Below are 13,716 nucleotides of genomic sequence, written 5' to 3' on the forward strand. Positions count from 1 at the left end.
ACGCCCGCATCATGGTTTAACAAGAATCCCAGGCATACATTGATACCACCTTTGGGTTATAAAATTGCCGGTGTTTCAGGATCCTGCGGACCCTGGGTAGATGGCTTCTCACTAATCATAATGCACTAATATGTCATCGCTTGACTGTCTCTTCCCATACTGCTTTCGCGATTTCTGTGCGGGACTGCAAGCGCTTGGTCATCTCGTTCTCAAAAGCACGCAGTATGGGCTGTGCAACATTCTGTCCACTCTTTTGCTCGGTGGCTACGAGGCATAGCCCAGAGCAACAATTTGCGACTTCAATTTTCGCAACAGTTCTTCGGCCTTGACAAATCGCTCTCAACGGACGTGTTCTCAGTTGTACTCTCGTTCTTTACTTTTGAAAATGATTGTCTTCTTTCTCTTTTGTTGTTCATCGGCCAAAATTTACATCGGCGACATTTGTCCGAGGTTTGCGGACAGATATTCTAGGATACCATTGCATGTTTGATCGTTGGGCCACAATCCTGGTGTGCGTTTTGCCAGCGTTCATATTACTCAAATACCTGCTGTTTGCGGATCACAAGGGCGTTCAGGAGTCACCGTTCTTCGATGTTACTTATCATTGCGCAAGGAAAAGTTGCCACGGACGCTACAAGATGCATCATCAGTCTCGGTGGGTGTCCTGAACGGTTCCGTACCTGGAATGATTGCGATTGATAGAAGGTGGATATATATATATGGGAACATAATGGATTGTTGATCGGACTATTCTTCAATGATTACAAAAAGCCGACAATCTTTCAACCCCTACCATTCCCGAGTGTAATGCACTTGTGATAATGATTCCTCGTATTAGGGGTTAACTGTATTCCTTGGTCCATTGGCACAGATGATGGAGCATCGATTCAATAGTTAGAAGTCCCCGACCTTCGGAAAGACCTTCTATCATCGAAACTGACATTCCGGATATAAATATTTGATGCCTGTCTGGCTTGATTGACTCGTACAGTATCTTCAGCGAAAGCATATCACCTCTACAGGTCCAACCGACAGGTCGCCTGTCATGAGATTAAAACTGAGAGCGCAAGAAAGCTCTCGATTTGGTCGATGGTACCAATTGTTCGTTATATTTTTCCAGTTAGTACCGCTATACAGACTACTAGCTACAGTAGGTAGGTAGGTAGGCAGAGAGCTGAAATCATTACCTAGGACGAATTGGAAGCCGCAGCACTCCGCGGAAATACCCCACACCTCGATATGGCTTAGTTGCTTGTCTTACGCACTAGTGGTATGTACCTTACTGCATATGGTAGTAATCTAGATTATCATGAAGTAATCTTTGAGTAATGTATGATGGGTCAGCTGGTCAGCGATCTTTGAAACCTTAGGTACTTTTACCTCTGTAGTATTTACCCAATGAGCAGTGTTAATGAATGGTCAAAAGTGGAATGGAATTAGAAATCCGCCGTGTAAAAATCTACGAATATATTCTCCGTAGGCATGTGGCAAATTTTAACTAGCTAGTAAGGTACTTTCTGGGTGTACCTAAAAGGTATGGATTGTGGGTTGGGTAGCTCCTTAGCTTACTGGTCTTCTGGGTGGTGGCTTGGTGGCTTGGTGGCAGTTTGTGAGGAGAAAAGTCCAATCATGGGCGGGGAAAAGCCAATAAGAGGATGACGTCCTGCTGCTATTTCAGGTACCTTACTCTTCTTGGGTGTACTGTTATTCTGTTTATGCAGAGTGTGCTGGCTGCTGATCGCTGAAGTCGACGTGTCAGGATAGCACGAGGAGAGATGCATCCCGAATAGTCTAGCCTCTCTAACAATTCAGAAAAACGTGAAAGACAGCAGCAGCCTCATGGGGCCGGATTTCTATCTAGACCCGTCATTCGGGGTCCCGAAAATATGGTTTGATGGCCTAAGCGCAGCGCAGATGGCGTCTGCGCTAGAGTGCCATTGCATGGAGGACCGGATGGGTAAAGTACCCACCACTGACAGCTCGAGGCTTGACAGAAATGATCGATCATGAATTGAATGGCTGGGTTGGTGGGATCTGGTGTGGACTTTTGGGGGAGACCAGAAGTGGCTTGAAGCGGAGATGACATCCTGCATTTTGTTTTGATGTTTCTATTTGAAGTCGTCATAGGCTATGGTCTATGCAGTACGCAGTCGGATGGATTATGGATGCAAGTACGTAATACCGATCAGAGTAGAGAGGTACCAAGGTGCTACATACCATGTACCAGGTTCAAGCATGCAGTTGTTGTCTGGCATCTGACCGAAAAGACAGCGCTGGGCAGAGCAAATTAGGTATGTGACTAGGGCTACTCCGTAGGATCCTGTGAAATGGGAATAATGCATGAACGAAAATGCTTTTTGAGTTCAGGTCATTGAACACCTACCTAAGGTAGGTAGTCCTCACTCCCAAGCCAATAATCATCAGAACCAACGGCACATTCATAACGGAGGTCCAAGCGCGAGGATGGTGGGTGTGGGGCAAACGCAAATCCCGAATAAGGCCAGAAGGCGTGAATGTGGCTTATGATAACGGCGCCATGGCCGCTGTGGCGACCACGCCATGCCGTCCCTGAATGTCTAAAGTGAGTAAGTCAGTAGCCAGCTATTTACAAGGATTCCGAGTACACTGCTCGTACGGAGTATTATTGCGTACGTACGCAATCGATATTAGTGGAGCCTAGAAAGTACAAGGGGCTTGTAGCTAGGTAGATATTTTTCCTAATATGGAGATCACGGATACACCATACCTTACCCACTGAACCACTGCTGGGCTCGGAAAAGTATTGAATCAACTGTGATTCGTACGCTTGGTGCTGTCCAGCTTCCGATTCGAGGTTAGCGTTCAATCTCCACTTAATCTACCAGGTACAACGTACAATTGCTCAGTACATGGACTCTGTATTCTGTGTACAACCTAGGACTTATTGATTACACTTCTTCATCAACCAATGGCCGTTATGCTCATATACATCGAGCCATGGCTGAACATGATTCCTGAAAGACTACTCTGTGAGATTGATGAGATTCCAGCGACAACTCAGATCTGGTACGCTACCGTATATGTGCCCCAGGGACCAATGCCTTTCGGCAAGGACACTCAAAAGTAGAACTAGAGGCTAGAAGAATAGAACCCCTATTATTACTGACAAGCGAGAGACTCCGAATTCGTACACAAGAGAAATATGCAGTTCGTCGGACAAGTGCAACTGATATAGATCAACGACGGACTGATACTCATATCAGACAAAAGCATATCAATAATGATTATTATGCCAGCACAGGGGACAATTTCTGGTACTACTTGATATTTTGTACTGATTATGTAGAAATGGATGGCACATGGGCTAAATGATCTTTTTGCATAACCTTCAAATTGTCTTTATTATGTAACACATTGGGGTTGTACAGCAGTGGATAATCATCTATTGTGGCGTAGATAGTGCCCCATCTTGCATGGGGGTCATCATGTGTCCCTTGCATCTTAGATTCGAGTATCAAACTTTGGAAGTTTCTTTCCAGGCAGACGGTTTGGTCTATCAAAGTTGTCACAGTTTCGAAAAATCATCATCGGGGATGGTTATTGCATTCGCCATTTATGCATCCAAGGGAGCAACGATGTAATACTGGGCGCATAGGGCTGATCTACAATGTACATAACTCATTGCCAGATGTGAATCAGGAGATAGAGGAGCTTAACTCGTCAGTCGGCGGCTCGTAAATTTTCCTAGACAATGGTGTCGAGATAACTTACATCCATAGCTTTCCTGGCTGAGACATTAAATCTCAAACCAGGGATAAGGGCCCACGAATCCCCGCTATTGCGCGGGGTTTGGCCGCTTGTCAAGGTAACCACAACCACTAGGACAACGAATCTTATGCAGGCCATGAAACGTTCCTACGGTGCTGGGTTACTAAGGTCGTACGGAGTACCTACCTTAGTATTAGATATTCCTTGCCCAATGCGGGTGATAACGCAACACCGCACAGCCTAGGATACCTATTTCCTTTTCTCACCTTGATGATCCATTCTTGGTCTGCTCTTTGTTCACTGCGTTCCCGAATTAAACCAATCAGCAAATAGATCCGGCTTGCCGATCAGTAACGCTAGATAAGGTGAAGTGTCCGACCTGGACCATGGACAACTTGACAAGACCATTTTTAAAACATTTAGAGCCACTAAACAACAACACTTAATGGAGTACTTATCGGTATCTACATGTTCCAGACTCCTTCTGATCAGCGAAGAAGCACTTGCAGAATAGCTACTGGGGACTCTAATCTGATGTTCGATACAACAGCTCCCCAGCTCGCAGTATGCAATTTCATCACATTTACTTCTATAGAATAGAATATTGTGGATCACTAAGTAATTAATCTGTAAGCGCATCATCCGAATCCCGGAATGACTCGAGTGTCTGTGGTGAAGAAAGAACAATCGGAAAAATACAGAGAAAAAAGAATGGATGAACAGGTAAACGATTCATGGATTCCACCACGGGGATGGGACAGGAGGTGCTTGTGTAACACATCTTATTGGCGGGCTTGCACCTGTCATAAGGGAGAGTTGTCATTGGCGGGTACTTTGGCCGGGACGGGAAACGGGACCGACAACGGTCATGCTGTGTGCCTCAGGCATTCAAGTCTCTTCCTTCATACAATACAATGACAGCCTGCATCAAATACATACGTACGTGAGCTGTCAGTACCTCGCTTCAAGCGCTGCCATGAGTTTGTCACAAGGTGTTGCAGAGCTTGAAAATGGCTAGGAGAAAGGTTTGTCTGCGGGTTTTCAGGTCGAGGGTACAGACGCTTTTATGATATCTAGTATATCTAATTTCTGTCATCGAGGTTTATCCATAGCACCGCTGCACCGGCGACATTGAAGCTTACTTCAACGGGTTGGTCGAGTTAGCCGAATGCTGTTTAAAAGAACCGACAGATTGCAGGTGCCTGTCAAGCCCTGCTGGTGCAAATAATTGTGTCGTCAAGCAGTTCCTGTCTACATTTCTCTCAATGTACTCTGGATACTTAGGGGACATGGCAGCTCAAGATAAGGTTGTTCATCTCTATTTTACTTTTCCCGAGCGTGTTGGCTCGTGCAGATAGTGCAAGACCCCGAGGCGAACTCCTCACAATAATGGGACTCCCAAGTTGATTCGATATCCTGAAGACATATCGACATGCCCAATGAATCGAATACACCACCCCAGATGACCATCATCAATTTATGTTGTATGAGCTCAAGTTTCATTACGGTAAACCTCAATCGGGGTATGATTTGCCGAAGCTTCAGATTACCTACCAGCTATCGAGCAAATGGCTTGCGGGAGACGTAGGACTGGCAAAGACGAGCGAAAGGATAACAAGTTAGAGAACAACACCCCTACGCATTATACCTATCTCTTTGCGGTACGAAGTCTTGCTAGATGGGGTCAGTCAGACTACATTGACAAACCCGTCAAGGTGGACTATACTGCCTGAATTCTGGAAGACTTATCACTTCGTCTTATCAACGAGATCCCATTGAAAGACCACCCTTCCCCCTATAGTTCCAATCTAGCAGCTCATTGTACGTGGATGGATCTGAGCTAGGATGGTGCAGTTTCGAGACCTTCTCTCGTATGCAGGACACTTCCAGTATTTTCCTTTCCCTTTACGTGGCTCTCGGAAGGTCAGTATCGGACTGACACAACAGTTTCCAAGAGTGTGATTGAGGACACGGACTTTAGGGCATGGATCTAGCTAATTGTGAGGTCCCCACACATCGATAGTTATAGTGCGATAGGATAGTTGGTGGATAGGAGATGATGTCATATTGTTCAATCAAAGTGATTTTTGAAGTGATTTTTGGTTTTGCTATCGACGAGCGTGTACGGAGTACTCCGTACCAAGCAGGTACCTGTCGCAGTGTATAAGGTATTCTCAGTACTGTATTTAGCATACATTTGTAATACCAATAATACCGGGATGTATAGAAGCCACTTACTCAACGGAAGATCATTTTTACAAATTACGGGTCTCCACCCCTCCTTCTGTCTCCCCACCGATCCTTGGGCCATGTCCATTTGACTCCGTCCCAAAAAAGTGATGGCGGCGGTCAAACTCTTTTTTGGTTGCTTTTTAGTTGAATACGCATATCCTGAGGAAAGATCAAAGATGAAGCCGGAGGAAGAATAAAGGGAAATTTGGCTCCAGAAGCATTTCCTCTGGACGAGGCTTTCACTGTTCACTTAATTCTTTTCCCCATCAACTAGTCTTTCTACATCACCACGTTGCCCATGTGGCCCCTTTCAGTCTGCTCTGTGTCCTAAAATTAATCCCATTTCTTCTTCTCCAATTCTCCCGGGCAGAATTCTTTTCTCAAGCCTCCACCCCAGGTACCTGTGGTTCTGAGCAGCTGTACTTTCTAAGTCATCACTCGCTGTCCGTCCACACAGCCTTCCGCCCATCCATTCCATATTCCACTGTCATTGGGGGCTTCTCTTCCTGCGATTAGATCCTCTGCGCATCCTCCCAACCCACACCCCATTATCAACCATCTTCTTTTCGCCCCTCGTTACTCATATCGCGCCTTCACGGATCTCTCCACTTGACGCGACTTCTGTTCATTCGACCTACATCATCATATAGCCTCTTCTCTCATATTCTCTCATCCACCTTCTCCAGCGCGATATCGTATAAATCCTTCTGTGTCCGTGTTGTCATATCCTCCCAGTCACTACCGTCTCCGTTGAGAAAGGAACGCTTCAGCTACAACCAACTCCCACAATCCCATATTTCCGCAACCCCCAAATTCTCAGATCTCTTTCTGCGGAACCTTTGATAAAAGAATCTCATCGCAAAACTCATAGCTACTCGGCTCCAGTGGCCACTTTCGGGACCACGATAAGTCTTGGTGATAACCACCCGAAATTATCATAGTACGGTACGAAAGCTTTGAACGAGAGTGTTTTCATGAGATTTCAAACCACACCTGCCACAATCTCCTCCCAGTGATAGCGACCACGCCCGATCCGAATGTTGACTCTAGTGGCGCTTCGTCGTTCACCGTTCCTAGAGCTGTCAACTGCCAATTCTGCTTGAATCTTTAACTCCCAGACTTCTGGGTTTAATCACAATGTTCAGCAACAGGTAGGTCGAATTCGCTATTTATGTTGTAGTTTATGGCTGCCTCCTAGGATATATGCTCACCCACAGCTAGAAAAAATTCCCAGAAGCCAGACGAAGAGTTCATTCAACGATTCCAAAAAACGTTCTCTGAGGTAGTGCCCTTAGGCTCGCAACGCAATGCCCCCGGTTTGGGGCAAGTGCCTGGCAATCAGCCTATCACTCCATCTAGGTATGTAATCTCTTAATTATCCTATTCGTTCATCGCTTGCCGATGCCCGCGCATCATTTGATCTGGCATTATCTGACTTCTTTCCTCAAAAAAAAAAAGGCTCATGGAGAGTGATGGTATCAAAGTGAATGACACTACACCGCGCGCAACACAAGACTTGCGATTTACGCCTTCGTTTGTCGACCCGAACTCCCTATCATATATGAACTTCCCAGCCCAACAGACTGGGTATTACACACCAAATTCGGGGGGCTTGGGGCCAGTTTTCCATAGCCAAGCTGGAGACCTACACACGCCCGGCATGAGCATGATCACACCCATGTCCCTTCCCCAGCAGATTACCGGCCCAACCCTAAGCGCTGGTGGCCAGGCATTTGGCCTGGATCACTATGATCAGCACTATATCAATCCACATTTTCATAACCCACAGGCATTCGCCCCACAAGCATCTTTCGCGCCCAGCGCATTTGTTCACCGCGATTCAGGTTACGATGCCATGGATGAGTCTGTGGATGAATTGTCTCTTAATGACGTCGATATGCAGGGAAATACTTCCCAGTTTGCTGCTTCGACAACACATGACCTTTCAGATTCTCCAGGATCTAGTGAGAGGTAAGCTATTCTTTGTGTCCCGATATTGTGAGTTACGAACACATTCTAACCAACATGTTCAGTTTCCGCTATCATGTCACATTGCGTGCCCCAACTGCTATGATCAAGCATCAGAACGAAATCCCTATTTCCTATCTAAACAAAGGACAAGCTTATTCAGTTTCTGTCGTCGACTCAAACCCGCCGCCAATGACGGGTCAGCCTGTAAGATACCGCACGTTCATCCGCGTCTCTTTTCAAGAAGAGGAGCAGAGATCAAAACCTGCCGCTTGCTGGCAATTATGGAAGGAGGGACGTGGCTCTAGTGAGGCGTATCAGCGAGGCGGCAAGCTCCAGGCGGTTGAATATGTCGACCCGATCCAAGGAGGCATTGAAGACCACAAGCAGCGGCAAATCCAACTGGAGAGTGCATCGTTCGATGGTTTCTGTGTCTCGTGGACGGCCAATCCGGCGACTGGAGTACCTGAATGCGCTATCTCTGTTCGGTTCAATTTCCTTTCCACAGATTTTAGCCATTCCAAAGGTGTCAAAGGCATTCCCGTTAGGCTTTGTGCCAAAACGGAGATGATTACCCCAGAGAGCGCAGATTCGCGCGAAGCTGAGGTGTGCTACTGTAAAGTCAAGCTTTTCCGCGACCATGGGGCCGAGCGGAAGCTGTCTAACGACGTCGCTCATGTGAAGAAGACCATTGAGAAGCTGCGTCAGCAGATCGCTCAGGCCGAAATGGGTGGAGGCAATTATGGCAAGCGGAAGCGAGCTGGTAACCCTATTTCTCTGAAGAGTTCTGACCAGCGCCCTGCGAAAATCTCCAAACACAAGAGGACGTGGTCAATGAGCTCACAGGACGGCGAGAAACTGTCCATGGAAGACGATCTTCATGCAAAGTTGGCCATGATGCAGGACATGTTCACTTCCACTCGGCCAGTGAGTGTGCTCGGACTTCGGGGCGACGAACAAGATGATCCGGATCTATATCCTGTGATCTTACCTGGCGACTCATTTGATCAGGTTAAGAAGGAGGGCTCATCGAAGCCCGGTGACCCTCGTCTTAGTATCGATGCCTCTGCGTATACTCTGTCACCGACCAGCAGCAATGTCTCGATCAACTCTCCCTGCCATCCCCCACAGCTTCCGCAGCATGGACATTTCTACGATTCTGGCTGCCAGGGATCAATGGGCAATTCAAGGGACAATTCGCGACCTAGTTCTGAATTCTCTGGAGACAAGATGATTCTCAAGCATCCAGTCAAAGTGCAGAGAGTCTCTGGAGGTTCGAATCCGCCAATGGGATACATCGAAGCCGTGGATATTGATCCCACCTACAGACCGCCTGCGGAGCGTCCTCAAAAGCCGAGTAAGTCGAGTGCGAGATCTTACTTCGAGGCCAAAGTACTGACCTAGTCTAGTTGCATGTTTTTACATTCGCTTTCCAGGAACCAACCGAAATGGGGATGATTATTATCGTGCAGTCTATCTGACTGAGCGAACCGTCCGTGATTTGATGGAAAAAATTTCGATGAAGCAGAAAATCGATCCACAGCGTATAGTGCGCGTTCTGCACGTTAAGGAAAACGGCCTTAAGATCATGGTCGATGACGACGTGGTCCGTGAGTTACCCGATGGCCAAGATATGGTTGTCGAGATTTCAGAAGCATCAGCGTTCGACAATGCAGTGGCAAACAGCTCCGAACACCTGAACCCCGCGGTTGAGGTCAAATTGAGCTACTGATGCCACCAAGGCCGGATTGAAAGATGCGTCTTGCAGGAATTTGTCTGCTCAAAGACTCTTCATCTTCAACGGCGAAGCGAAACCGAAACAAACGAGAAAAAACGCTAACTCAACATTTGACGATAAGCAAGATTCCATTCCGGTTTAACAACCTATCTTATTTGGCGCCTGGTGCGTTGGGCAAAGAAACGATATCTATCTAGTCCTGCGATGTCTTTGCTTTTCTTTTGTGATTGTGGGCTTGGTTTGCTGGTTACCCCTTTTTTTTGTTTTTTTTGATGTTATTCGGGGCGTTGATTGCGGGGATAATACACGAGTTCCCGGGCAATGATACCCTGTCGCAATATGATTGTTTCTTCGGTTTTATTTGATTTTATTGATCTCATCCATCTCGATATTTCCTCCATTTCATGTGCCATATCTTTCTCACGACCTCTTCCCACCTTCCTCCCCACCTTAAAACTTTACCATTTTTCTTCGGGATTGTTACATGTGCGGTCGCATATCAGCCTATTAGCCTGTGAGGTTTCCTGCTACAGTGTCCTTTGCCTTCTGATTTCAAGAACATGGTTGGGGAACAACGCATACGAGATAGATACCCTGTGCCATTCTGCTGTGTTCTGCTTGCTTTAATCTCTTTAATTTTGCAAAGTATTATGTGGTTTTTCGAGTCTTGAAAGAGCATCGCCTCTCAGTCTGACTCGGATATTTTTGTGATACAAATTGTTGTCATGTTAACCGTCAGCGGTCCTCTCCTAAATTTTGTTGAAGACTCGAGACTCAGAAAACCGCTTCCAGKTACGCTGTGTCTGATTCGAAAAGAACCCCCGCAGAACCGATCTTTTACATGGAAAGATGTCGGAGATGGATCTTTCTGGTTCATGTTATTACATACGGCATAGGTAGAGAATACACGATCACCTTTGCTGGTTAAGATATAATACTCAGGGGAGATATAAGAGAATGCCGTGAGTGGTGCGACGGAGAAATCGGCGAGTAGGAATAGGTCATAGTCCTAGGCGCTAGTGCGAAGCGCAGTATGGAGTCAAAAAGGTACGGAGTGGTCTATGTGCATAATCAAAAAGGCGTGTCAATACCATGAAGTCCCTCAAACCTCTGAATCATCAGTAGGGGTTTCTGGAACTAGAGACACTGGGAAACATAGAGTATCGGTGAGTAGAATATCAACTACTAACGCAGAGCATGTCAGTTGATGTACATGCCTCCCCTGCCGGCCACCTAGGTACTGAAGCCTCGGGGGTGGCGCAACCGTGAGATTTCAGGTCCCACCCAAGCACAGACTAATGGGCCATGGACTGTGAGTGGTCGGGACCTTTACCCCCAGTTAAAAGCCAGAACCAAAATTTAAATTACTGGCTGTACTCCGTATAGCCTAAGGTAAGATCGGCAGTCCTAAACGAATGTATCTAGTTGTTTATTTACAGTACAGAAGGCACTTTTCAGAACAGATAAGAGTAATGCAAAAAGCCCGACAACACCAGAGCTGCAGATAAGAGTTGGCCAGCCAGTCTTCTAAGTACAAGCCCAGGCGAGTATTCTTCTGCTATTGCCCTATTTCCATACTCGAGTCGTTGTCAAATAAAAGATCAGTAATTACTCTGTGTTTTATTGTGGGGAGCCTCCATGTTCTCGACCAAAATCGCCCTGGTCGTAAGGGATTTGGCGGACATTCCAGTCGATTCGGCTCCCGTCGTTGATCGCTTATGGTACTCCACAGCGACCTGTTCCCACAAGCGCTTCGAAAAGAGTGTCGCTGTTTATGGTTCGTATTAGACGCTTTTCCCAATGAGGTAGTAGATAGACTCTAGAGCCTCCAATCACATTGTTGATTGATCATTTTGGGCCTGATACTCCGGAGACCGTACAATCATACATCGGCTCTCGGCTCCAGGCAGCCAATGTTGGTTTACGTCCTAGCTGGGAGGTTTGGCTCGGTAGCCCTGACAGACTCATATCACTGTTTGTCCATGGGTAATTGAGATGATATTCAACTCTCGACTGAACTGCGTGTAGCGAAATCCAAAAGGGGTGACAATTCTAGTATGCACAGTACCGTTGCACGGTGCCGGGAACTAGTGGGAAATGTAGTTGCCCATATTATTTGCTGAAGAAGGGATGATCCAGATTCCCGAGTTCCAGATTGTGCCGCAGGTGCGTAAGCCATGGCTGGACTAGCGGTTGTGCTCTGCGTAGGTTTTGACGTTGGTTGTTGTCTTTCGATGGGATTTTCTTCAACCAATCAGTAGACCTTTAGGATCTTCATCTCCTTGCGGTCTGCGCGTTGATGTGATATCTTATATATCATTTTTTTTTTTTTTTTTCGCATTGTCAGGAGGACTCCTCATATTTATTTCTTGTTACTATCATCTAATACAGTTGGTTTCCATCTTGCCCGTGTATATTAGAAAGTGTGTTTCTGAAGGAAAGATGAGGCCGAAACCCGCCATGCACTGCCGTACAGAAATCGGAAAAGCAGATTCTGCCGCCTGTTGCGCCCACTCGCTCATCTCTCCGACGGTGACGTCAGTCATTCCATGTCTGGATCTGGCTGTACCTCGGGGCTTGGCATGATGTCATAGAATTCCTTTTCCTTTCTGAAGGGAATGGATACCGCCACGCGGGTCGTGCCGATGTGGAGCTTGCCAGCTGAACAAGGGAGTCTGGCCCATGGTCAATCAATTCTTAGAGAAAATAAAATACAGATCAAAAATACTGTTTATTACGGTCCACAGAAGACGTCCAGGCACAACATGTTCGTATTTCCGTACAGGGTAAAATTGAGGTTATACGGTTGCAGACTGTGTTCAGGCAGTTGCTATACTATATCCAGATAGTAGTTCATCAAGCGATGAACATGAATGGATAGGGTTCTCTATAAGACTCAATAGGTTCTGATTGCGTTGTTCATAATTTACATGTCTGTAGATATGCACCTGCTCCATACTAATTGCTTATATAGGCCACCAGCTTGTACTAGGTCAAGCAAAGTTGCCCCTATAGTTCGGTATATACTAGTGAATGGTTTGTTGTATGCCAAGGTCTGTCTAAGTTAGTCGAAAAATGCCTGTGCCAGTCTTTTTCTAAACAGCATGGTGATGAGCAGGGCAATTATGCTTACCTCTAGCGTCTGACTGCTGGGAGATCTAAGCAACGCCTGCAGTCTTTACCATATTAGACAAGGTTAAGTGGCAAATGGAAGGTTAAGTCTGAATTACGCTATTTTGATGAACTTACAGTCAGGTTTCAGGGAACAAGGAGATATCCGAAGTGAGTATGAACAGATTGTCAACTGTTAAGATATGTCTCACAGCGCTTTTTGAGATGGATTGAGAGTATCCATGATTTTGAGGTAGGCCTATCCTTGAGTAGTATCCTGGAGAGTCAGATGCTATTGATATCCAACCGTTATGATTAGTTATTCCATACTCGTGCGGATAAGAATTCCGGTAACACCTCAATAGTACATTATATGGTCATCGATAGGATTGAATCACCTTATCGGATCAATCAGTCGATCATTTAGGCTCACCTAGGCGCACCGTACATGGTTTTTGAAGTCGGGTAGAACACATGTAGTAAGTTACGTTTGTCATCTCTACAGGGGGATCGTATCTATATCAGAGTCCTTGAGGTTTGACACAACAGGCCACACAGATCAGAGTGTAACTTGGGAGAGAGCCATTGTGCTTCAAGTCCGACTAGAAAGAACTGCAGAACCCGTCTTTGTCTTTGTTCGTGCGTCCAGTTTGATGGGTTTCCTCAACTCTGTATACGACTTTCCTATTTGGGGAATGTCGTCACTGTCGCACCTTCTGTAACCATTGTCTTTGAGCGACAAACAACCTTACCTTGCAACTGACTCTCCCATTTCCCTGGCTCCTTTCCCTCTCCTTTTTATCCCTCTTTTTCTGTTTTTCGTCCAGCCATCCGCTTGTAAACTCTCAAATCATCAAACTTGTCTTCCTGCATCTAGTTTCCTTGCTGCTCTGTATCTGCTCATCCTAGAAGTAACCAAC

The 13,716-nt window shown here is 46.2% G+C and overlaps 1 protein-coding gene across 1 annotated transcript; it reads left to right on the forward strand.

The window, feature by feature from the left end:
* Nucleotides 1–7,116: 7,116 nt before the first annotated feature.
* Nucleotides 7,117–9,679, forward strand: Asppvi_006649 (grainyhead-like protein; the record flags this gene model as incomplete). The annotated part of the gene is made up of 5 exons (XM_043302547.1): nt 7,117–7,130; nt 7,201–7,338; nt 7,438–7,950; nt 8,013–9,304; nt 9,357–9,679. 5 exons carry the CDS (start codon nt 7,117–7,119, stop codon nt 9,677–9,679), a joined length of 2,280 nt encoding a protein of 759 aa, XP_043158482.1.
* Nucleotides 9,680–13,716: the final 4,037 nt, after the last annotated feature.

The sequence above is a fragment of the Aspergillus pseudoviridinutans genome (assembly GCF_018340605.1).
Source record: "Aspergillus pseudoviridinutans IFM 55266 DNA, scaffold_4, whole genome shotgun sequence".
Lineage (NCBI taxonomy): Eukaryota > Fungi > Ascomycota > Eurotiomycetes > Eurotiales > Aspergillaceae > Aspergillus > Aspergillus pseudoviridinutans.